Consider the following 27,508-nt stretch of genomic DNA (forward strand, 5'->3'; position numbering starts at 1 on the left):
GTTTGATTCCTTTAGTTGATTAATTAAAAAATAAATTGCATGACATATTTTTGGAAAACGTCTCTATGCGAACGATTGTACAGATGTAGATAAGATTGCACCAGCTTACTAATAACTCTGCATGCCGGTGTGTTCTTGTTGACTGGGCTGCTGGTCACACCTACCGATGGTGTGTACCAATGGCAGTAAGAAGGTTTTTATCAGCCGGTGCAAAGTTTTCCTGAAAGCATATCCATTTCCACAGTGTGTGTGTGTGTGTGTGTTTGGATGCTTGTTACCAGGGTTTACAGGATGTAGTTAAAGGTGTTAGTCCCAGGCATTATCACCTCTGCTGTCCACCTCAAAGCAGCTAACACAGACTTCCCTGCATACATTCTGTGGGTGTGTAATACTGAGAGTTATTCATTTTAAGAGTTTCAGTGTGGATGGTATAACTTAGTGGTTGAATATCTGGGCTGGTAAGTGTACAGTGCATCCGGAAAGTATTCACAGCGCTTCACTTTTTCCACATTCTATTATGTTACAGCCTTATTCCAAAATGGATTCAATTAATTTTTTTCCTCAAAATTTTACAAACAATACCCCCATAATGAAGAAGTTTGTTTGGAATCTTTGCAAATTATTAAAAATAAAAAACGAAAAAAATCACATGTACATAAGTATTCACAGCCTTTGCCATGACACTCAAAATTGAGCTCAGGTGCATCCTGTTTCCACTGATCATCCTTGAGATGTTTCTACAACTTTATTGGAGTCCACCTGTGGTAAATTCAATTGATTGGACATAATTTGGAAAGGCACACACCTGTCTATATAAGGTCCCACAGTTAACAGTGCATATCAGAGCACAAACCAAGCCAAGAAGTCCAAGGAATTGTCTGTAGACCTCCGAGACAGGATTGTATTGAGGCACAGATCTGGGGAAGGGTACAGAACATTTTCTGCTGCATTGAAGGTCCCAATGAGCACAGTGGCCTCCATCATCCATAAATGGAAGAAGTTTGGAACCACCAGGACTCTTCCTGGAGCTGGCCGCCTGGCCAAACTGAGCGATCGGGGGAGAAGGGCCTTAGTCAGGGTGGTGACCAAGAACCTGATGGTCACTCTGACAGAGCTCCAGCATTTCTCTGTGGAGAGAGGAGAACCTTCCAGAAGAACAACCATCTCTGCAGCACTCCACCAATCAGGCCTGTATGGTAGAGTGGCCAGACGGAAGCCACTCCTCAGTAAAAGGCACATGACAGCCTGCCTGGAGTTTGCCAAAAGGCACCTGAAGGACTCCCAGACCATGAGAAACAAAGAACTCTTTGGCCTGAATGGCAAGTGTCATGTCTGGAGGAAACCAGGCACCGCTCATCACCTGGCCAATACCATCCCTACAGTGAAGCATAGTGGTGGCAGCATCATGCTGTGGGGATGTTTTTCAGCAGCAGGAACTGGGAGACTAGTCAGGATCGAGGGAAAGATGAATGCAGCAATGTACAGAGACATCCTTGATGAAAACCTGCTACAGAGCACTCTGGACCTCAGACTGGGGCGAAGGTTCATCTTCCAACAGGACAACGACCCTAAGCACACAGCCAAGATAACAAAGGAGTGGCTCCGGGACAACTCTGTGAATGTCCTTGAGTGGCCCAGCCAGAGCCCAGACTTGAACCCGATTGAACATCTCTGGAGAGATCTGAAAATGGCTGTGCACCAACGCTCCCCATCCAACCTGATGGAGCTTGAGAGGTCCTGCAAAGAAGAATGGGAGAAACTGCCCAAAAATAGGTGTGCCAAGCTTGTAGCATCATACTCAAAAAGACTTGAGGCTGTAATTGGTGCCAAAGGTGCTTCAACAAAGTATTGAGCAAAGGCTGTGAATACTTATGCACATGTGTTTTTTTTTTTTGTTTTTTTTCGTTTTTATTTTTAATACATTTGCAAAGATTTCACATTGTCATTATGGGTATTGTTTGTAGAATTTTGAGGAAAATAATGAATTTAATTCATTTTGGAATAAGACTGTAACATAACAAAATGTAGAAAAAGTGAAGCGCTGTGAATTCTTTCCGGATGCACTGTAAGGCTGTAGGTTCAAACCCGGCAAGAGACGGTCCATGAACGGTCACCCAGGGTTCCCATGGTCCTATGGATTTTATCAACTTGGAAAAATCTTTGAATTCAGTGCAATCTTAAAGTCTAATACGTATAAATTTAAAACAAAAAAAGTCTATAGTAAATGTATTTGATATATTTAATTTAGGGCTGTGAATCAGTACATTTTTTAAAACTAATTAATCGTTTTCTGTGATCAGTCGCAATCGCTATTAATAGTAGTATATGATATATTACAACAAACATTAAAAAAATATATAATATACTGTATTTACTTAGTCTCAAAGAACTTGCAAGAAATTTGTTAGTCATCATTTATTTTAATTATTTAAATATGTACGTTAAAATATTGTGGTTAAAAATGTACGTGTTAAAATGTTGTTGTATTTTGTTTTTGGCAGATAGTTCATTAGATATTTTCACTGGTATAAATCTTTGATACAAGATTATTTGTACAGACCATGAAATCAGTGGTCATGCTTTAATTAAAAGTTGGGCTAAATCTTCTTCCATTTTACAGTGGACTTTTTTATTAACTTATATGATCAAATGAGCAGATTCAATTCATATCAAACTGTATTGGCAAGATAAACTTAAGTGTACAATGCCAATGCATTATTAGATGCTATACATACAGATATTGTATAAAATGTATTGAATGCTGAAGTTTAATTTGCTGAAGTTTAAAATCTCAAAACTGTTATTTTCTCTGACTGCTGTTCAGTCTTTACAAGTATATCTGGCTGCAGCTTGATGAATGGTCAGGTCCTTCTATCGGGACGAGTCCACTGGCGTGTGGTGAGTGAAGTGAAGTGGGTGTTTTCAACTCATTCCAATTAATTTCGGCTCCCATTGAAATGAATTGAAAACGCCCACATTGCTTTGCGCACCACATGACCCAGTGGACACTTATCTTCAGTCTCTATCGCGCACATGCTGGGTCTCTCTTTCGTGGTTTTGCTACTGACAGTGGTTCAGATGAAAGTGAGAGCGTTTTCAGGCGATGCAAAGAAATACAGCAGCTTGCCCGTATCTCTCCCATTCCTGGTTCACCACTTGCGGGTGAAGTCTCCATTCTCCGTACAGTAAATCCGCTCCTGTGTTTTTTTTATGCCCGGGAAATGCGTTGTTTGTAATGAATAAGCGTACACTGCTCCACACAATCAGTTTCTATATTAGGATATGCAGTCGAGTCGAGCATATACCTCGTGAAAACGTATATATTCCCATTTATTAGTGAAGTCTCAGGAAGTGAAAAAAAAATACATATACTGCATTCATATCTTTTAACGTGTTAAACAAAAAATTATTAATCGCAGAACGTAACTGCTTAAATTTCCCAACCCTAAATTAATTTGATATATATTTAGTTTAGTTTTCTATATATTATTGGGTAAATATTTGCCCACAAATCAGCGTGATAACGTCAGTCTGTTTATTGAGGGTCTTATTGGACACATTTGTACACTAATAATTATTATCATTAATCTAAAGTCATAAGATTTGTACCCAACATGCAAATGTCCCAGCAATCTCTATTAAATTATTATTATTTTTTATTAATTTGTGTTCCATAATCATGAATGACTGGAAAGTGTCATGGAAGGTCAAGGAAATTAATTGGTCAAAATTAAGGAACCATTGGCCTCCATTATGCACATGAGCAAAACATTTAACCCCAGGGCCCTGGGACACTGTCTATGTTATATGTAAAGTTGTTTTATATAATAATGTCAGCCAAAAAACTAATTAGATTATATTACTGGTAGTCTAATCTGGACTGCTAATCAAATGTTACAGGTTCAATCCCAAGTAGTTTAGACCTATAAAACATAGAGTTACTGAGCTCACTGATCTGTGTCAGTTGAGCAATGTGCTTAATGTCCATGACCCAGCTTTGAGCTGCCACATTACACTTTAGCTGAGTGTCTGCTAAAGGGCAATTTACACAGTGTACTTGCATGATAATGCTTTTACACTGTAATAACTGCAATTACATGTTAATACATGGCACAGCGAGCTTTTATTAGAGCGGTAAATGAAGCACAGGGTGTCTCCTTGGGATGGTATCTCAACCCTGAAAACACATCTTTATAGAATACACTGGCTTTTAAAGTTGACTTTGACATCACAGGTTATAATATAATATAATAGCTAGTTAGGTATGCAGTAAGACACATCTCAATAATCTCCCAGATTCATCGTAAATTAAGAGCAGTTGTGATCAGTGATAGACCAATATATCAGCCAGGCTAATTAAACATCTATTAACTGTCCACTTAACCGATCAACTGTCTACTTACCCTTCCGTCAGTTCCAAAGTTTCTCAGTGTGAGTGAGTGGTGCTTGTCCTTGCAAAACTCGCCGCCACAATGCTGGAGTGTTGTTACAATGCTATGAGGTTGCAATGGTGTTCTGAGTGATTGATATGGTATTGCAAGTGTGTTGTGGGTGGTTGATCACTGGACCAGGTCACAAGAGCCCTCTCAAGTCTTTATGATTTTCGGCCCCAGTCTCTTCTTTAATGTAAGTCTATGGGGTTACCCCCCCCAAGTCTTTCATTTCTGCCATGCAAAAATCGTAAGTCTGATCTCTTAGAAAGTAATAGCAAACCTCTTCTCAAGGTATAGTTTAAGGTATAATTCATGTCCGTAGCACAAACGTTTCCAACAACTAACCCCAAGTATTTGCAATAGTAATAGTGGTGCTATTTTTCACTACCATTCAAAAATAATTTTGTGTATGCATCATTTGCTATTTTTCTCATTTGCTACGTTCAATTATAATATAATAATATATTTTATATTTATGTATTATAACATATTATTATATAATTGAATAGAAATTGACCATTCACCATTGACTTGTTGTGTCAATTGTTGTGAATGTGAAATCGTACATTTACTTGAGTCTTGTGTAGGAATAGACACTGGGAAACATCTCAAGCTCCTTCCCTAGTTAGTACTCAACTCCTGCTGACCTGCTTCCAGCCACCTGCTGTCTGTCCCTCCTCCATAGACTTCTACCATTCCTCTCTCTCTCTCTCTCTCTCTCTCTCTCTCTCTCTCTATCTCTCTCACCATTCTTTCCATCTCTGTTGTTTCTCTCTCTCACACGTCCCTCTTCTCGTGAAGCCCTGCAGCCGTACGCTGCCCCCAACCTCTTCAGAGAGAGAGAGAGAGAAACTAGAGCTCCAATTAACACACGTAATTAGGGCTTCATCTCACCCCTATCCCCCCCCCCCCCCCCCATTTGCCATCTGTCTCTCTCTTTTCTCTTTTTCTTACACTAGATCTCTCTTTTTCCTTTCTCTCTCTCCCTCTCTCTCTCTCTGTCTGTCTGTGATGGTGTCAGTGACACTTTCTCTGCTATATTGTTGGAAGTGTGACAAGAGAACATGATGCTAATATGAATGGATGAATGGAAACAGGCCCAAGAGTTCTATATCAGTGAAAATAAATCACTTCTTATTTATCATTTATGTGATTTGAATGCAGTTAGTGTTGTTTGTCAAGCTGTTTTGGAAAACTTAAGGTAGTATTTAGTTGTGTATTTCTAGGTTTGTTTTATTGTATAATGTCCATTTGCCCAGATTTAAGGATTTAGTGAAGTTTAAATCCTTGAAAAACAGAACACAGATAATATTAGTGGTGTTTGTATATGCAAGCATCATTATGGAGCCGCTCACATTTTAAGCCGTCTTGGTTCCAGACGTGTTTTGCCATTTTAATTTTTTCCATTGAGATTTCACAAAGTACTTCAAACAAGAGTTCTAAGCCACGAACCAAACCAACCAGCTCAAAAATCACAACATTACAAACTTTGATTTGAAGCAAAAAAAATAATAATAAATGTATTTGAAAAGCTTTCAAAAAGATAAAGGTACAAGACTGTGTACTTAATGTCTTTAATGAGCTGCAATCCCATGAAGCATTGCAAATGATGTAATCAAATAAGAAACAATGAAAAAAAAAACATTGATTTAAAGTTGTAAATTATATGTATAGAATCATTATATTTAAATTATATTGCAAATTTTTCAGACATTATACAAATGTATAAGTAGTTTGAGAGTGAAGAGAGACAGACTCGATTGCATCATGGAAGCAGGCGGTCACTGCTGGGCTCTTTTGCAGTGGTTTGTTTGCTGTGATTCTGATTGGTGGATCTTTTTCTTTCAGGATCATGGGTAGTGTAGATATTGATCACAAATTCCTCTAGTGAATTTGATTTCTAAAAAAATAAGTTATTACACGGAGTAATGCCGTCAACAGAAGCATACACCATCAATTTACAGTGTTGGAACTCGCAGTAAGTCAAATCAAATCAAAAAAATCAAATCCCCTGTGGAAAAAATGAATGTAATTTTTAATTTCTGAACCAGACTATCATGCTCTATTAAACAATCATCCTTAATGTATTAGACTTTTGAAAGAGGGACCCATGCCATATCTAAGGACCACAATATCATAGAATCTTGGGTTGTGCTTTTTTGACTTGAAATTTCCATTAATCAACCCTAACAATCACCCAGAATAACCTAGCAACCATATGGCAACATGTGCGTTTGTGTGTGTGGGTAGGTTTGAGTGGTTTACGAGGACTTTTTTTAAGGTTACAAACTGGTAATTACAAGGGTATTATGCTATAAATGTGGTTTAGGAGGACATTTCTAGTGTCCCCATAATTAAAAATCACTTAAAAAACATACTAAACGATGTTTTTTTGAAAATGTAAAAATGCAGAAAGTTTTTTGTGAGGGTTAGGTTTAGGGGTAGGGGTAGGGGATAGTCTATAGTTCATACAGTATAAAAATCATTATGTCTATGGAGAGTCCTCATAATGATAGCTGCACCAACGTGTGTGTGTGTGTGTGTGTGTGTGTGTAATTGCACTTAGAATACACTATATTGGAGTGGATCCCTAGCAGTTAATTACACATCATTCTTAAAAACACAAACACACACACACACACACACACACACACACAATCACGCACACATACACCCTCTACTCCTGTTGCTCCTCACCTCCCTTCCTCCTACTCTCTCTCTCTCTCTCTCTCTCTCTCTCTCTCTCTCTCTCTCTCTCTTTCTGATGTTGTTGTTGTTGACAGTTCTGTGTCTCATGTCTAAATGGTTCTGTCTCTTCACTTCTACCATTCACACCCCACTCTCATTGAATCCCTCTCTCTCCTCCCTCTCCTGTACATGTCACTCATCACATCCCTTGTTTATTGATTCATCCCATCCCCTTGTTTTCTGCTATCCCTCCATCAATCTTTTGATTTCACTCTGTCCATCCTCACATGTCCCCCTTCAACTCTCATTCCCTCCCTCTCCCACTCCTTTCCTTTTTCTTTTCTTCCGTTTTGTCTTCACAGTCACTGTATCCATCAGATTCTAGACAGTGTTCATCATATTCACCAACATGACATTGTGCACAGGGACCTGAAGGTCAGTATGTAGCTCACACACTGCCTGCATATTGCCTGTCTGTTTGCCCCTGCATGCTCCTGTCCATGTGTCTGTCTGTAGCTATAGCCTGTCTGTGTGTTCGTCCGTCTGTCTGTCTATGGCATCATAAGCTAACCTTAATCTATTGACTTGCTCCCCAAACTTCACAAATCCTTGCGTTCTGTGTTTGATCTTTAGCTTGATGATGGTATGCTCCTTTTTTAGTTGTTTGTTCCTTATTTTGATTTGTTTTTTCATTGACTATTGCTCCTGATGGTATTATAGCATTGTGTTACTGTTTATTTACACAAGAGTAGTGAATTATTGTGTAAACATCCTTTTACAGGGCTCCAGACTGCGACTAAATGGTCGCACTGGTGTGACTACAAAGTTGGCTGACTCTCTGATCGTGCACTGTCATTTTTTTGTTGCGCAAAAAATATCAACGTTCAAAACGCGAAAGGAAACAGCTCTACCCAGATCAGTCAGCGCGGCTTAATGGATAGATCAGTGCAGAGCATGTGTGTTTTTTTTACACGTGAACCGGTGTTGAGCGCTCAGCCGCAGCAAATCATCATAAAATGCACTGCGAGAAGCGCGAGCTGGGTCGTGGATTCGGCATTGATTATTTGTTTAAAACCTCTATGAAAACCCATAATGTGTCAATGATTAAACTAGTTTAAAATTAGATTAAATGGCCCCAACATTCTAAAAAGCATTGAAAAGGAGTAAAGGAGAAATCTGTACCATGAACAGACAGAAATTGTAGCTAAGGTTTTCAATCCAAACATCACAGATATTAAACAATATTTACCATGAACTTAAATCAATATATCGGGGTAATAAGAGAATACAGTTTAATTTCGGGTTGTGTTTTTCTTATGAAGAAGGGCATAATTTGTTTTATGGTTACTGTCCATGTTATCATGGTTTTACTTTTACCTTTGCTTACTATGCTCTTATTGCAAATACAACATCCTGATGAAAAGAAACCATGAAAGAAAACTAATTCCCACTGTCACACCATGTCCTAACCAGACGTGATGCGACACTGCGACACGCAGTCCTTCACATAACAGAATATTAAATCTGGGGTGACACTAGCCAGTTCAAAACAACTTTATTTTCGCAGAGGATGTCACAGACGTACGGAATGTTATGTTTTAGGTCAGCACACTGTAAAAGCATGTTTTAAGTGTTTACATCCAAATCAATAAACAAGCATTTTACCATTTACCAGCCTTATTCCCCTTTTTTCACCCAATTTGGAATGCCCAATTCCCAGTGCGCTTTTTAAGTCCTCGTGGTGGCGTAGTAATTCGCCTCAATCCGGGTGGCGGAGGATGAATCCCAGTTGCTATGCGTCTGAGACCATCACGTGGCTTGTTGATTGCGTTGCCACGGAGACATAGCGCGTGTGGAGGCTTCACGCCATCCACCGCGGCATCCGCGCTCAACTCACCACGCGCCCCACCGAGAACGAACCACATTATAGCGACCACGAGGAGGTTTCCCCATGTGACTCTACCCACCCTAGCAACCGGGCCAATTTGGTTGCTTAGGAGACCTGACTGGAGTCACTCAGCACACCCTGGGATTCGAAATAGCGAACTAGCGAACTCCAGGGGTGGTAGCCAGTGTCTTTTATAACTGAGCTACCCAGGACCCCAGCCTTATCTCTTGTTAACGTTTTTGCAAAGCAACATTAAATGCCTTATTACAAGTTTTGCTGCAGTTTCCTAGTGAAATGTACAGCAGGGGCGCCAAAAGCGAGTGTAATGGTGCTGTAATCAGACTAGGTTTTAAAGGTTAATATTAGATGCAGGTTTTAATGAGTAAAACGTACCTCCCTAACCTAGAACTTTAACCCAAACCTGATAGGTTCAAAAAGCAAAATGCGAAAACAAAAGCACATTTTGTGCAGAAGCCACGTCATTTTGTGTTGCTTTTATGACACTTTCGTCTCACATGTCAGCTTGCGTGCTTGGCTGGGCTCAAACCGTGGACTTCTGAGTCCAAAGTCCAACACTATGAGGTGAGCTACAACACAAGCTGATCGCACTGGAATAAGTGTGTATATGTAGGTGAGTCTGTAATTCAAGCATTAAAATTTTACGCTTTTCAAATGATGCATTATAGTAAAGGGTGTTTCGATATAATAACATAGCAGTGTGTGAGTAATAGAGCGAAAAATTTGTTTATAAAGTTTTCAGCCATTGTAGTTATGATTTGTGTGAAAGTGAATAACAGTAGGGTAGCACCTCTAGTGTTAATTTAACCAGAAAACTCCAACGAAACATAGAACGAGGTACGTAAAAGTCAGTTTGCAAAATTGTAAGTGCAGGCAAGAGAAGTATCTGTGGGCGATTTCACTGTTCAGTATGATTCGTCTGTAACCACATACATGGATATAATAAAAAAATGTACGTGGAAAATAAATGGTCACAGTCTGAGTAAGTTTGATTCGTACATTGATAGTTTTTCGTCTTATTAATGTTATGATGCACTGAGCACTGCTGCAGTTCATATAAAAACGCTCTCCCCTGCAGAATGTGCATTTTTAGGGACAAGAAAACTGACTCCTTGTCATATTAGAATGAAATCATAGTTTTACTAGTAAAATGCCTCATCTGTGATCATATATGTCCAAAGACATGGCCAGACGTGCAGTCCACCAACGTTAGAGCGACAGCAGTAGGAACGCCAACTGGCGACTTCACAGTATAGAGATAGCGACATCAAGCGATAAAGTCGCTGTATGTGTGTAGGGGGCTTTAGATTAGCAGCGCGACAAAACAACAGAGCTGTGTGCATTGCAAGTGCTCCGGGGCGTAGATAGCACTGATCTTTCAACTTATTTTTCTCTAGGACCGAATATGCTTCATTAATGCCCTTTCGCGCTCCATACACGTTGCCTCTCTCCCCCGGCCCGTGACATGAGGCGCATAGTAGAGCTGCAGACGCGGTTATTTTACCGACACTAGACCGGAGCAGAGAAATACAGTGAGCAGCAATATAGATGATACCGGCATCTTTCACTAAAATACACTGCAGAAAACGAGAATGAGGCAAAGTGAAACAATCTTCATGTGTTTGATATGACTCATATTAAACGCAGCTTATTCAGCTAAGTAAGGTGTGTGACAGGACAATTTATCGTGGTTCCAGGGCGCCTTTTAGACTATAAACGATTTTTTCCATCTAAAATTAGCTTTATTAATCAACATGCTTTGAGCCTATTGATAATAAACAAAGCTATTATTGTTTTAATTTTGTGAAAGTCAGTCAGAGATTACATCATATCTGGAATGGATGTCAGAAAACTTTGAAATTATGAGTTCTCTGCTTATAATGAAAAACATTTCCATTATTTGTTTGTCAGTCCATTTATACTTAGCTGTAGCAAATAGTATTTGTAAACTGCACTATTTTGTTGTACATTGTTTGTTTGATTTTGGTAGACTTGCATTTTAAGAAAAATATAATAATGTTAATACATAACATTCATGGAATTGAAACATTCATAACATTCAAATATTTAAAGTTTCAGTTCAAAAGAAATGCTGCTAAGAGCTCCCTCCACTTTATTTTTTGAAAAAATGATGTTGAAATGTTGTTTTCCAGTATTTTTCATAAGATAATATTGAAATGTTCTGTTTTGCAGTATTTCATTAAACACATGCTCTTAGGCATTTAAAGGACATTTTGTGTTTGAGTTTGTGTTAGTATAAATTTTAACACTAAAATTTTCTGCAAATGTGTATCGGCCCCAAATATCGATTATCGGTCTCCTTGATTACTAATAATCTTTATCGGTATCGGCCCTGAAATGTCTGTGTTTCTTTGCCCACTCTAACCTTTTCTTTTTGTTTTTCTGTTTCAAAAGTGGCTTTTTTTTTTTGTAATTCTTCCCATTAGGCCTGCACAACTGAGTCTTCTCTTTACTGTTGTACATGAAACTGGTGTTGAGCGGGTAGAATTCAATGAAGTGGTGTCTATTTCTCAAACTAGAGTCTCTGATGTACTTATCCTCTTGTTTAATTGTACATCTGGCCTTCCACATCATTTTCTATCCTTGTTAGAGCCAGTTGTCCTTTGTCTTTGAAGACTGTAGTGTACAGCTTTGTATGAAATCTTCAGTTTTTGGCAATTTCAAGCATTGTATAGCCTTCATTCCTCAAAACAATGATGACTGATGAGTTTCTAGAGAAAGCTGTTTCTTTTTTGCCATTTTTGACCTAATATTGACCTTAAGACATGCCAGTCTATTACATACTGTGGCAACTCAAAAACAAACACAAAGACAATGTTAAGCTTCATTTAACGAACCAGATAGCTTTCGGCAGTGTTTGATATAATGGCAAGTGATTTTCTAGTACCAAATTAGCAATTTAGCATGTTTACTCAAGGATAAGATGCTGGAGTGATGGCTGCTGGAAATGGGGCCTGTCTAGATTTGATCATAAATTACATTTTTTTTTCAAATAGTGATGCTGCAGTTTTTTACATCAGTAATGTCCTGACTATATTTTGTGATCAGTTGAATACCACTTTGGTGAATTAAAGTACCAGTTTCCTTCCGAAATAGCAAAATCTGTACATTATTCCAAACTTTTGGCCGCCAGTGTATAGATAACTAATATTGGCATTATATGCTGTTTAGCCAGAGGGGAACTGGCTCCCCCGGTGAGACTGGCTTCCCCCAAGGTTATTTTTCTCCGTAAATTGTTTTTGGTTCCAAATTAACAAATTGCTATGATTGATTTGATTACATAAACAGTCAGTACCTTATCTCGATTCACAAAGGGAAGCCTATAAAACTTATTTGTATTTTGAGCTGTCGGGTCGGATTTGGCGCAAAATCACTGGCTTATGTCGTTCATCCTTGCGTCAATACGTCATGTCCGTAAACGCAAAAAAAAGACACATGTTCCGGCAAGATAAACTACGCTCTTCACTTCAGTTCAGTCAAACACACACATTTCAGGACAGCATCGCTGCAGTCTGGATGGATTTGTTATTTGTTTGGTGACATTGTTTAGCTGCTATAATGCTTGGAAACGTTTTCTGGTAAGGTTGTCGAAGCTTATATTGGTTGTTATGCTTTTATAATTCGACATTACTTGTGTGTCATCCGATCACAATGTATCTACATTGTCCGGTACAGTTAATGTAACATGCTTACTAATATGTCTGACTTCTGAAATTGACTTCTTGTAATTATTATTTAGCATATTTAATAAAGTATATTTTATCCCCATCATCATTGAATCCTCTTTTTATGTTTTTAGTTTACGGTGTTATTGTGCTCATTTCATAGACATACAATTGCAGTATTACTGTTCACTTGCCTTATCAACTGAGGCTATATAATATAATATAAAAATAATAAAGTCTTCCATTGAACTCGTATCAGCCATATCATAGGTTTCACCTCTTAAATTGATACGTGTTGTACAATACAAACATTAATGCTAGATAAAACCCTTAAATAATCATATTAAAATGTACTGGTAACTAGTTGTGGTTGAGGAGAGTCCCCTGTTCTGCTTTGAGTGTAGTGTCAGAAAAGCGCTATACGTGTAAAATACATTTATTCAAAATATGTAAATAAGAGTGTTGCTTATCTTTATCAAAACAAGTAATATTTCAGTTTTAAATGTTTAATCGTACAACATAATATCAACTTGAAAATAGCATGTTATGACTCCGGCTCCGAGTATCTCCCAATCATGATCACACACAGGCGATGTCCAGGTAAGCTTATCATGAGGTTCATCCGCGCTGAAGAGCAGTGCCGAAACATGACTGACGAAAAGTGTTCTTCCGCAAATTGCTTGCAATTTTAAGTTTCAGCCACAGATTTTGCTAGAGAGCACAAAGTTACCTCAACCTCATGTTGTTCTAAAACCAAATTACTTTCCTTGGAGAACAAAGGAGATGCTAGGCAGAATATTAGCTTTAGCCACGTTCACTTACCAATTTCCAAACAATGAAAGTGAATGGTTATTTTCTCTTTTTTTTTTTTTTTTTTTTTTTTACCATGGAAGAAATAAGGCAAATGGGTTTTCGAACAAGAGGGAGGAAATCATGACAATTCATGACTTTTCATTTTTAATTTTCTCTTTTGAAGGGTGGAGGAAGAGATTCAGTAGTCAAACACTGCAATATTTAGTGTTGTTAGTACAAGGCATAAAGCTGGGATTATGTAAGGCTGCACAGTGAGTTAGGAAAACCATTTCTGTATTCTTTTAGAAGAGTTTTACTGGCCACCACTGTTCTTAAGAGTGGAGATTTGTGTAAACACAGTGACACTAAACGTCCTGTTTCACCCCTATACACACATCTCTTGTAGACCAGTCATGATCAGTTGCTGACCATGGGGGAGGTGTGAAGAGACATACTTGTGCATCAGGAATGCACAGAACCTTACATGTTTATTTATTTTAGAAATATATTTTTATTCATTATCATACATATACACAGAGTCCACAGCAGAGTAAACATACTGTACAGATTTGCTCTCAGGCGTGGTGTCCATATGACATAATCCATGCCCTTTTAATGGGAGACATTTAGAAAGCAAATGGTGCACTTTAATTTACAGCCCTGAACTTTACACACATGCCAGTAATCTCATGCAGTGCACATGGATAATAATAATCACAGCTATAACTTTATTTATGCAGCACTGTCCCTGTTAGTTATGCTACTCAAAGTTCTTTATGAAAATTAAATATGGACATCTAGACATACAAGATAGTGTAACCTTTTAATATTGACACCATATTTTATATTTATTTAATGGAGAGAGAACATTTACAAAGAGAATAAAACTGAACCCGAGATATAACCTTGCACAAAACAACGGCAAAATATCCAACTTGGTTTGGTTCAGCTTCTTTGGCGATTTAATTAATTTTTTTATTATAAATAAATAAATAAATGTATTTGCCTTGAAGAAATATGTCTGCAAAACAACCAATTACCAACTAATTGCAATTGCAGAGTTGACTCCAAAATTGATAATATCAGAAGCAAAGCTTGAATCCAAGAGAAGAAATCGAAACATTGATCTTGTACACATTTAATCTAGGAGCTCTTTAAATAGTACAGTCTCAGTGTTGTCATTAGCTCTGAAACCAGATTGGAATATATCTTATCTTAATTTGATCTGTTTGAATTTTACATTTCCCCAAATATTTGCAAAAAAAAAAAAAAAAAAAAATTTCCATAAAAATAAATAAATAAATAAATAAATAAAACCATTTATATAGTATAGCACTTGAAAGGCATTAGAATAAAATGTGTAATTACATTTAATGAAATAATTGAATTTTTATGTATATTGCTGCTGATACTTATCAGTGAATATGCAGCTTTTAACAATTTAAAGGAAAGTTCAGCCAAAAATGAAAATTCTGTCAGAATTTACTCATCCTCATATTGTTCCGAACCTGTATGACTTTCTTTCGTTTGACAAACACAAAACTATTTTTTTCTCGAGAATGTTAGTCTTCGTAACAATTCAATTTTATTGTATGGCAAAAAGTTGCGGTGAAAGTGAATGGTGAATGAAGATGAAAAAAATGTATTTTTGTGTTCCACAGAAAAAAGTAAGCCATACAGGTATGGAAGAACATGAGGGTGAGTAAGTGATGACGGAATTGTTATTTTGGGGTGAACTACCCTTTTGATGTCATTCACAATTACACTAAATAATGAACTTTAGCAAATTAACACTTGTCTTCCACTGTTCTCCCTCCATGCTGTGTAACAAATATAACACCTCCAATCTTGTCTTTTTTCTATTCCAATATTGAATGCTTTGACTCAAAGAATGTGCTGTATATTGGAATACCTTTGGCCTACAGTAAAGATCTGTTTACAGCATTAATTTATTTAAACAATTGATATCACCTCCACACCCAGCTTCTGTGACGCTCAGTGTATTATCACTTGGGTGTCAGATATAGTCTTGGGCTGTCAAATAGCAACACCTTCATTCCTGAGGTTTGCTGTAACCATGAATGCAACATGCGAGGGTCTCTTGGTAACCAGCTCACATGCACACACACCTCCCAACACACAGTGTAATCACATTACACTCTCATAGAACTGGATCTGTCAAAGACACCATAGATATTCTGCTGTTTTACCATCGCTCTGTATGATTTCCACTATAATGAGTTAATATCTGGGTGCCAATGCCGTAGACTGATATTTATGCATCTATAAATATGTGCATCCAATTATGGTCTGATTTACACCTTTTACACTGAATCTAGACCCACATCTCTACTGTACCCATTTTACAGAAAATCAAAGAATTGTATAGTAGATTCACGTGGCTTTCTATTAGTGATATATGAATATGTCGGCCAGGCCATTTATTCAGCTAATATTTCACCATTTAGAAACTATTGCCATTGTCTGATAACTGTACTGATTGCTAGAAGGGGTCATTCTGCCTGGTGTCAATTCCAGCATAAATAAACAGCATTATAAATGGATAATAAACAATAATTGTATTGTACTGTATTATACAGTATACTGTATATACACTCAGTGACCACTTTGTTAGGTACACCTGGACACCTGATTCATGTGAGTATCTAATCAGCCAAGCGTGTGGCAGCAATGCAGTGCATAAAATCATGGAGATATGGGTCAGGAGCTTCAGTTAATGTTCACATCAACTATCAGAATAGGGAAAAAATGTGATCTCAGTGATTTCGACCGTGGCATGATTGTTGGTGCTAGTGGAAAAGTTTTAGTGCTCATGGAAAAGATGTGTGTTTTGAAGACAGAGAGTGAGTCAGCTTCACGGATGGAGTTGGGAAGGTCATTCCACCAATGTGGTATGATGAGACTGAAAGTCCGGGAAAGTGTTTTGGTGCCTCTTTGTGTTGGTACAACAAGGCGACATTCCTTAGCTGACCGCAGGCTTCTAGTGGGCGCGTAGCTCTGCAGAAATGTTTTTAGGTATGCTGGAGCAGACCCAGTGACTGTTCTGTTTGCCAGCAGCAGAGCCTTGAATTTGATATGTGCATCAACCGGCAGCCAGTGGAGAGAGACAAGTAGTGGTGTAACACGCGTTCTCTTTGGTTCATTAAAGACCAGACGTGCTGCTGCATTCTGGATCATTTGCAGGGGTCTAATTGCACATGCAGTGAGGCCTGCATTGAGAGCATTACAGTAGTCCAGCCTAGTTATGACAAGTGACTGAACAAGCAGTTGTGTGGCATGTTCAGAGAGATAGGGTCTTATCTTCCTGATATTGTAGAGTGTAAATCTACATGATCTTGCAGTCTTTGAGACGTGGCCTGTGAAATTTAGTTTGTTATCGATGGTTACCCCTAGATTTCTGACTGTTTTGGAAGGCGTTACTGTAGTTGCACACAGCTGCACGTTGATGTTGTGTTCAACAGCAGGGTTGGCTGGAAAGTCAAGGAGTTCGGTCTTGGCTGGGTTGAGTTGCAGTTGGTGTTCCTTCATCAGGCCGAGATGTCTGCCAGGCAGGCAGAATACTGTACAATTGTAGTGAGCAGAATAGCATCTCAGAATGCACAACACATCGAACCTTGAGAAGAATGGGGTACAACAGCAGAAGACCACGTCGGATTCCACTTCTGCCAGCCAAGAGCAGATAGCTGAGGCTGCAGTGGGCACAGGCTCACCAAAAATGGAAAAACAAAGCATGGTCTGATGAATCTCTTATTTCTTATGAGGTAGACAGATGGTAGGCCCACTGCAGCTTTAGCTTTCTGTCCAGCAGGCTTCCAGATTAGGCCACAGACACTTGCGCTACTCAACCTGGTTTATCGCGGTACAAACGTAAAAAAATTGCGTTACCCATTTGAATTCTGCTGAGAATTGAGTTTTTTACCTTAAAGCGCTATGGAGGAAGTCAGACATCTCAATTGGCGAGAGAGCCTGACATTCTTACCAACACTGACTAGGAAAACAGCTAAACACTAACTATGTTTCCAAATGTTTTTTTTTTGTTTTTTGTTTTTTTTTACTCTAACTATGTTTGTCAAGTTCCAAATAAAGAGAAAATTATATAAGAGGAAGTAGTTTTCATTCATAAAGTATTTAATTCAATGACTGGATTGAAAAATAAAAAATAAAAGCATAACAATATGGTTATTTAATATATAAACCAATTTTTATAGATTTTTTTTTAAATTCATTTAACTATATCGTGATATATATCGTTATCGTGAATCATGATATAAAATTGGTGATATCGTGATGTAAGATTTTGGTCATATCGCTCACCCCTAACTGAGTGTATATACTGTATACAGTTGTGCTCAAAAGTTTGCATACCCTGGCAGAAATTGTGAAATTTTGGCATTGATTTTGAAAATATGACTGATCATGCAAAAAAACTGTCTTTTATTTAAGGATAGTGATCATATGAAGCCATTTATTATCACATAGTTGTTTGGCTCCTTTTTAAATCATAATAATAACAGAAATCACCCAAATGGCCCTTATCAAAAGTTTACATACCCTTGAATGTTTGGCCTTGTTGCAGACACACAAGGTGACACACACAGGTTTAAATGGCAATTAAAGGTTAATTTCCCACACCTGTGGCTTTTACAATTGCAATTAGTGACTGTGTATAAATAGTCAATGAGTTTGTTAGCTCTCATGTGGATGCACTGAGCAGGCTAGATACTGAGCCATGGGGAGCAGAAAAGAACTGTCAAAAGACCTGCGTAACAAGGTAATGGAACTTTATAAAGATGGAAAAGGATATAAAAAGATATCCAAAGCCTTGAAAATGCCAGTCATTACTGTTCAATCACTTATTAAGAAGTGGAAAATTTGGGTATCTCTTGATACCAAGCCAAGGTCAGGTAGACCAAGAAATATTTCAGCCACAACTGCCAGAAGAATTGTTCGGGATACAAAGAAAAACCCACAGGAAACCTCAGGAGAAATACAGGCTGCTCTGGAAAAAGACGGTGTGGTTGTTTCAAGGAGCACAATACGACGATACTTGAACAAAAATGAGCTGCATGGTCGAGTTACCAGAAAGAAGCCTTTACTGCACCAATGCCACAAAAAAGCCTGGTTACAATATGCCCGACAACACCTTGACACACCTCACAGCTTCTGGCACACTGTAATTTGGAGTGACGAGACCAAAACAGAGCTTTATGGTCACAACCATAAGCGCTATGTTTGGAGAGGGGTCAACAAGTTCTATAGTGAAAAGAATACCATCCCCACTGTGAAGCATGGTGGTGGCTCACTGACGTTTTGGGGGTGTGTGAGCTCTAAAGGCACGGCAAATCTTGTGAAAATTGATGGCAAGATGAATGCAGCATGTTATCAGAAAATACTGGCAGACAATTTGCATTCTTCTGCACGAAAGCTGCGCATGGGACGCTCTTGGACTTTCCAGCACGACAATGACCCTAAGCACAAGGCCAAGTTGACCCTCCAGTGGTTACAGCAGAAAAAGGTGAAGGTTCTGGAGTGGCCATCACATTCTTCTGACCTTAATATCATCGAGCCACTCTGGGGAGATCTCAAACGTGCGGTTCATGCAAAACGACCAAAGACTTTGCATGACCTGGAGGCATTTTGCCAAGATGAATGGGCAGCTATACCACCTGCAAGAATTTGGGGCCTCATAGACAACTATTACAAAAGACTGCACGCTGTCATTGATGCTAAAGGGGGCAATACACAGTATTAAGAACTAAGGGTATGCAAACATTTGAACAGGGGTCATTTAATTTTTTTTTCCTTTGTTGCCATGTTTTGTTTTATGATTGTGCCATTCTGTTATAACCTACAGTTGAATATGAATCCCATAAGAAATAAAATAAATGTGTTTTGCCTGCTCACTCATGTTTTCTTTAAAAATGGTACATATATTACCAATTCTCCAAGGGTATGCAAACTTTTGCGCACAACTGTAAGCAATATAACGGCCATTGGCCAACCTGCTCTCTAGATATCATTATCCGTGTTTACTGGCCATTTAAAACCCAAAGTTGAGCACTACTTTCTGTAGTAAATTGTCGAGTTTTGCAGTGATCTATTTAGACAGATCCTACAAATGTTGACAGAAGGAAAATAAAATGAAACTGTCTAGAACTCTCTATTGGCACAGTGCGTTGCTTCCATATCTTAGTTAGTAAAGCTACTACGTAGCTTGTTTACCCAGCTCCTAATTCTGAAAATATAAGGCTTTATCTTTTAAGGGAATGTTTTGGTGTGTAACCACAAGTGCTGTGCCGTTTTGCAATAATGATTAATTAATAATGTGGTTTCTGTTCTGATTTGCGTTAATATTCGACTACATGGAGGCAAGGCTTGAGTCTAGAGAGATGCCCCACCCACTCCCTTATACTGTGTTACCATATCACCTGTCCCAAATACTCCAACCCCCCTGGCCTGTGCACGAGACTGTAGCACTGCTCAGACTAACCTGCGCCCCCTGCTGTTTGCATGCAGTCACTGCATCCAGCAGATCCTGGAAGCGGTGCTTCACTGCCATCAAATGGGTGTGGTGCACCGAGACCTGAAGGTAAGTGACGAGTGTCATGTTATCACTGTCCTTCAAGTGTGTGAACGTGTGCTCAAAAAATGTACGCATTTAGTCAGCGAAAAATACGTGCCTATCACCGTGTGGATTTGAAGGCGACTGACATAACTGCCAATAGTGTACAACAGTGCCAATTGTGTTGCTGATGAAATGGTGCTTTACGTGAATTGTATTGAAGGTCGGTCCGATTTCACACAGTGATAGTGCACGGTGTGTGTTGATGTGTGTGGGCGTGACTGGTGATTACATCACTTTCATGAATGTTCAGGTAAGACTACGCCAATTGGAAGAAAATAAACAGTTCCAAGAGTTTCAATGTCAAGAATTTATTGGAACTAGAAAACACTATTAAGCTGTTCTAAATTTGTCACAAAGTAATTCTCTGCAGTCTATGACAACAGTGCATGTCTGTGGCTAATTTTTATTTATCGATAAAAGACATCTTGTCATGTTCCTAAAAAAATGTCTGTTCCAAAAGTGCTTTACTAAATAAAATAGTCTAATTGTACAGTATAAGAAACAGAAGTAGACCACACTGAATTCTATTCTTTTATTATTATTATTGTTCTCTTATTCTATTTTAATTGCAATTCCCCATAAATCCGTTCTAAAGCCAAGAGAATCAGTGTAGCCATCAAGGTCCCTGTCCCAGCTCAGTCGTCATGTCCAGGTTTGAGTGCAAAGCAATGTCATTTCACAGCTCTTCTCTGACCTTTGATCTTCTCTAACATGCAGTGTGTTTCTGGGAAGGGTGGTCCCTTGACATAACTCCATTGATGTCATGCAACCTAGCATGTATTGCCGTGTGTTCTGGCCAAACCCTAGCTTAGGATGCTTAAGAGTCTTAATTACCCTTTTCAGATGAACTTGAGCAGCCATTCTTCTGAATCTAATTTGCTGTCAGTTATAAGATTTAGAAAGCTCCCATGCCTTCTGTACGAACACGCAATTAGCACTTTGCGATTTGTAGTACTGATTTGTCAGTGGAAAGGCTGATGCTTAGAAACTGCTTCAAAATGCATGCTGCGCATGTTTCTGTCTTTGTAAAAAATTAAATCATTTTGTTGCTTCTTGTTAATTGTTCTCGCCGTGGTTTGCTTGTTTGTCTTGTACATGCATGCAAATGTGGTTTGATTACGACTTCAATATATTTAATGTGACTTTATAAATGCTTTTGACAAAAAAATGTATGTGTAATAACAACATTTTTGTTATGTAAGATAAAACAATACACTTTTTATGGTGTGCTTTGAGTTTGTAAAAAACACATGCAAAATCACATTCATGTTTATTTCAATAAATGTCCGACAGCAAGGTGCTTGAATCTGATATGATTGAATCTGTAGGACATTCACCCAATATAGATTTAAAGCAATAGTTCACCCAAAAATGAAAATTCTTGTCATTTACTCACCCTCATGTTGTTCCAAACACGTATGGCTTGCTTTCTTTTGTCTCAATTTTCAATTCGCTTTCATTGCATTTTTTCTCTATACAATGAAAGTGAATGGTGACTGAGGCTGTCATTCTGCTTAACATCTCCTTTTGTGTTCAACGGACAGAGAGAAAGCCATACGGGTTTGGAACAACATGAGAGTGAGTACATGATGATACAATTTTCATTTTTGGGTGAACTATTCCTTTAGAACTTTGTATAGAATGTCAATGTAGGAAAGTCCAGTAGATACAGACAAAGCAAATATGAACATTTTAAAATCCACAGCAGGCAAATAGTGTTGCAGTGGTACGTACTTTTCTCTGGCAGTACCATCATTGTGGTTTCCCGCTATCAGTGTCTGCCCACACTTGACTGGCCTTTTGAGTGGTGGCCTGTAGTACGCGCACTTCCACAGCGGGAATCTGAGAGTAAGCATGAGAGGAATGCCATTGGAGAAAGAGCAGAGATCCTGTGCACACACTTACAGACATAAATGCCCCTCTTAAAGAGTACAGGACCAGATACATATACAAATAGAAACACATGCTTTTGCTATGGTAAATGTGCTTGGATTTAAAAGAGTAGAAAGGGTGGGGGGCTGGGTAGCTCAGTGGTAAAAGACGCTGTCTACCACTCCTGGAGTTCGCTAGTTCGCTAGCTCGCTAGTTTGAATCCCAGGGCGTGCTGAGTGACTCCAGCCAGGTCTCCTAAGCAACCAAATTGGCCCGGTTGCTAGGGAGGGTAGAGTCACATGGGATAACCTCCTCGTGGTCGCTATAATGTGGTTCGTTCTCGGTGGGGCGCGTGGTGAGTTGAGCGCGGATACCGCGGTGGATGGTGTGAAGCCTCCACGCGCACTACGTCTCCATGGCAACACGCTCAACAAGCCACGTGATAAGATGCACGGGTTGATGGTCTCAGACACGGAGGCAACTGGGATTCATCCTCCACCACCCGGATTGAGGCGAATCACTACGCGACCACGAGGACTTAAAAGTTCACTGGGAATTGGGCATTCCAAATTGGGTAAAAAAGGGGGAAAATCCCCCCCCCCCCCCCCAAAAAAAAGAGTAGAAAGGCATTGTTGAAACTGCATTTAGTTGGGACATATTGAAGGGTTTGTCCTTTATTTTTAAAATAGCTAGTAGGCTTTAGTTACATTACAGCCGTGATTCACTTTTGATTGGACTAAAACATTTATTTTTAGTCAGTGTTTCTCAGAAGAGAAATACTGAAAATTCTAAATGTGTATATTTTGTAAAAGGTAATTTTGTCAACGTTATGGAGTGTACCAGCATATAAATGACATCATTGCTAATACACATGGACTAAAAGCCACAAAACTCCAATTTTGATTTCATGGGGTCTTTACAGTAACTGTATAATTTGATGCAATGCAAGTGAGATTTTTTACTAAGAAGAAAAGTCATGGATTTTACTGCAGGGGATATAACTGTATTCGTGATGGAGTGTTGGAGAATGATTTTGGCAGATCTTCTCTGTCAGATTCGTTCTCTGAGGGAGCTGTTCATCAAAATTCCTCCCACTGTTGAGCTTTAAGGCTGGGATTGGGATTGGGGCTGGGATTGACATTATGCGAGTTTGGACGCAAATGTTTGGATATTTAATTGCAGTGTTGAGCAGGCAAGCTTTAAGAAATAAGGTTCGAGAGACCATACTACAGTACATTGTGAATATAGGTGCTGCTAAAGGGTGATTTAAGGCACTACGTGTAGCAGATGTGTAGTTTAGCCATGACAATTTTTACAATGTAGCACGCCATCAAGGCCCTTATTGCATATATAAAGCTGCAATTTATATAAAACGTCATTAATTAAATATTAAAAGTACAATTTTAATTAAATCGTTAATTTTTTTTAAAAGAAATTGAAGTGCCATTCTTCTGCTACAAGTCCCTGACAGAACGTTATTCTATGTGCGGCATAACGTCATAGCTGTTTTTATATCGTATATTTTAACATGGATGGAATTCTGCATTGGCCAGTCAGCATCCAGGACCGGAACTATACATTTTATTATGAGAGCTACGGAACCAGTTGAACATTGGGTTCTTCTATAGGTTCTTAGAATGTAGGCTGGAGTTCCTGTTATTCCAGTACTTTAAATAACAGTGCTGTGAAATATTGCAGAGAAATTATGTTTCTCCATGGATGTATGGCGAGGCAGAGAGAGCTAGAGAGGAAAGTGGATCTTAGATTCACCAAACACTGCAATTAAGGAAAAGCTGCTTCAAATGTCACTATCCGCTGCAGTGCTTAAGGTGTTTGTATTTGATTTGTTAGCCAGCCCTTGCAGATCAGAGTTGCTGCCATTGTGATTCAGCGCTCTGTGTGTGCACACTTTGGAAGTATTGGGAGGCACTAGTGGGGATATCACATTATTAGCGTCCATCATTGACAGAGAATAATGAGGCTAGATAATCTGGGTCAGTTATGAGAAAACACACACACTTTCTTGTTACCAGTGGAAACAAACACTGCCTTCATATCTTTTTGTCCTTATTCTTAATTTAGAAACATTTTGCAGTTCAGTTTGAAAGTTGTGCAGCTATGTTCAGTATTCAACTGATAATTAATCATTTTGAAATATAGTCAACACAACCATGTTTGTTTGTTTTTTAACATGCCCTTGGGTTTGTGAGAGTGATTGAATGTACAGTTAAAACTGGTGCTGGTGTTTTTATGTTATGAACATGATAGATATTTGACTCTGTTCCTGTAGAGAAGTGTGTGTCAGCATGTATAGTGTGCCTATCACTGTGAGTGTGTGTGTTGGAGGCACCTGTACAGTTGTGTGTTAAAAGGGATAGTTCACCCAAAAGTGAAAATTCTCTCATCATTTACTCACCCTCATGCCATTCCAGATGTGCATGACTTTCTTTCTTCTGTGGAACACAAAGATTTTAAGAAGAATATCTCTGCTCTGTCAAAACTGTGAAGCTCCAAAAAGCACATATAGGCAGCATAAAAGTAATGCAAATGACTCCAGTGGTTAAAATCATGTCTTCAGAAGTGATATGTGGGTGAGAAACAGATCTCCTTTTTTCCTATATATTTTCCTCCCTGCCTAGTAGGTGGCAATATGCACAAAAAATATGAATTGCCAAAAGCATAAGATGAAAGTGAAAGTGGAGATTTATAGTAAAAAAAAGACTTAAATATTGATCTTTTACCCTCACCTATTATATCGCTTCTGAAGACATGGATTTAACCACTGTTCTGCAGAAGAAATAGTCAAACACATCTGGGATGGCATGAGGGTGAGTAAATGATAAGAGAATTTTCATTTTTGGGTGAACTATACCTTTAAGGCAGGAGAAATGTTGTCTTCATTCTCCCCTCAGCCAGAGAATCTGCTGTTGGCCAGCAAGTGCAAGAACGCTGCTGTGAAACTGGCTGACTTTGGACTGGCCATTGAGGTGCAGGGAGACCAGCAGGCATGGTTTGGTATGTAATCGTTGCAACATACACCTGGAGTCCAAATGATATTGAGACACACAATAATCATAATTTTCAATTATTAGTTTTAACTTTGGTGTACATCTAGTACATCAAAACAAAATGTTTTGCATTTGTTGTGTACAATCTTTGCGCTTTTAATCAAAGTTGCCAGATTGTGTGAGAAACTGTGTTTTACAGGATTTGCTGGGACACCAGGTTATCTGTCCCCTGAGGTGCTGAGGAAGGAGGCATATGGCAAACCGGTGGACATCTGGGCCTGTGGTAAATAAAGTGGAACACAGCAATAATAATTTAATAATCTAAACTTTAGTCATCTGCCTCGCTGGCTACTGTACACATAGGCAGCCACCTTTCACAGCAGTATCCTAACCTAACAAGGTAAATTAAAGCTAGTAACTGAACGTTAATTCATTTATTTATTGATTCAAGTCATATTAAAAGTGAAAGTAAATAAACAGTTCACAGCATCAAAATGAGTTTGTTATGAGATGTTTTAAACAGCTCTGTTCACTTACGCTGATGTTATTGGATGTGTAATCATTATTAAGTGAAGTTTTTCTCTTTTCAAGTGGCTGTAAAAATCGTTTGCCTTGATTCTGATTTACAGTCTCCACAGTTTTTAATCAAATTACTTTGTAATTTAACAATTATTTTTACAAAAACCTTCAGATAAATATGCTTTACAATGTCAGATTTCATACCAGCCCACGTAAAAATATTATCCATTCTGTTTATGAGAATATTTTGCCAAAAAACTTGCCATCCACTGCAATCTCCCATTCATACCAATGGGGAGTTCTGCAGAGCTTGTCAGAGCGAGCAACCGTAACTAAGGGGGCAGAGCTTAGCAAAGGGTCAGTTGATTCCAATCTACTTTGATGTTAGCATGTTGCTAAGCTAACAAGTCAAGACTCTAATAAACTCAAAAAATGTCAAGTATACACAAAAAATTTGTGAAAATGCTTTAATTAGATTTAATAATTTTTTTATTCATTTGTTTTCTGATGCTTTTCAGTACTACATAAGTGTATTTACAACCCACATTTCCCTTGACTCCATCTGCCATAATAGATGTAAATTGTCAGAAATTGTAAGGTTTTGGCAGCATCTAGGCTTTGAGCACACACTTTTATTACGGACAGCGCAACAAACCAGTATATCATGCAGGAGGGCTTCATTTATAAGTAACTTAAGTAATCATGTAATACATCACAAATAATATTAAATTAAAAATGTTAAAATATATTGTCTACTCACTTTCCTGCAACAATAAAACGTGCAGCTTTGAAATATTGAAGAATTGAGCAAAGAGGTCAGTGTGTGACATTTCGATCTTCTATTGGTCACGTGTCCTCTCGTCATCCAGATTCGCAGTTCAGAGTTCACAAGCTTGAACTATGGTACGCAACGTCATATGAAATCTCTTCGCATGAGCTAGCGTTTCCAGTCTTCCGCGTTTGAATGGGAGTAAATGGAGCGCAAAGTCTAGTGTGACCGCCTCTTTAGAATTTGGATAAAGTTACAGTCACAAAAGTAACAGAGCTTATTTTTTTCCATGTCTTAATTAAGGTGTTATTCTGTACATTCTTCTGGTTGGATATCCACCGTTCTGGGACGAGGATCAGCATAAACTCTACCAGCAGATCAAAGCTGGGGCTTACGATGTAAGTTTTACATCATCTCCTTCTATGTCACAATCTCTTAAAGTTCTGATTAACTTTTGCTCTGAATGTTCTTAAAGTACTGAAGTATGTACTTTCTAGAATGTTCTTAGTGCTCTGCAGGAGCAGAGTGCGCTCCTTAGGTGCTTTTAGTACTAAGCCTCTGTTCTGTAACTCTGTTCTGTAACTCGTCTCCTGTCTTTCTCTGTCTATTCCTGGCTTCTGAGGTGTGTTCATGTGACATTTGATGTTCTCTTCAGTCTAGCTTGTGCAACAAAGTTATTTTATAAATATTTCATGAGTGCAGGGGGATTTTGGAGAGATATTTCCCTACGACAGGAACTGAAGCAATATAAGGTGTTCGAGAAATGTTTGTAATCATGTGGCTCACTTTTGGCCTGCCTTTTTGCTGCTGTTACTGGTTTGTCTCAACCGGACTACATTTCTCAGGAGTATTACTGTATGTTGCTGAAATAGTCATACGTTACATGAGTGTTAAACTTTGTGTTTGGTAATTGTGAAAATGTTATCTCTTTGCGACTACTGTTATTTGTGATTTCTTTGGTAAGCAACCAAACTGTGAGTGAGCAAATTTTTATTTAACTGGATATACTGAGTACCACCAGAATCTTTCTCGGGCCCCTTACACCAACTCACCCCCCCCAACCCCCCGTGAAACAATATACAACAATAATCCAGCAACTCATGGCCACCTCTTTAATCACATATTGATATAATCAGTATCACTGTATTATTTGATTTCTCTTTCGGTTTCTCTAACAAAACAACAGCGT

At 38.5% G+C, this 27,508-nt stretch overlaps 1 protein-coding gene across 28 annotated transcripts in view; it reads left to right on the forward strand.

The window, feature by feature from the left end:
• camk2b1 (calcium/calmodulin-dependent protein kinase (CaM kinase) II beta 1) overlaps positions 1 to 27,508 on the forward strand; it is a 109,451-nt gene that overhangs the window by 26,142 nt on the left and 55,801 nt on the right. For 16 of the 28 annotated variants that reach the window (XM_051684009.1, XM_051683992.1, XM_051684037.1 and 13 more), the window contains exons 6-9: positions 7,484 to 7,556; positions 24,936 to 25,038; positions 25,231 to 25,314; positions 26,623 to 26,717. In XM_051684009.1, coding sequence (XP_051539969.1) covers positions 7,484 to 7,556; positions 24,936 to 25,038; positions 25,231 to 25,314; positions 26,623 to 26,717 — 355 coding nt within the window. Of the gene's footprint in view, positions 1 to 7,483; positions 7,557 to 20,042; positions 20,116 to 24,935; positions 25,039 to 25,230; positions 25,315 to 26,622; positions 26,718 to 27,508 lie in introns of all 28 variants that reach the window. The other 12 variants (XM_051683956.1, XM_051684019.1, XM_051684025.1 and 9 more) reach the window with 1 other exon arrangement.

Source organism: Myxocyprinus asiaticus, chromosome 4 (genome assembly GCF_019703515.2).
Source record: "Myxocyprinus asiaticus isolate MX2 ecotype Aquarium Trade chromosome 4, UBuf_Myxa_2, whole genome shotgun sequence".
NCBI lineage: Eukaryota > Metazoa > Chordata > Actinopteri > Cypriniformes > Catostomidae > Myxocyprinus > Myxocyprinus asiaticus.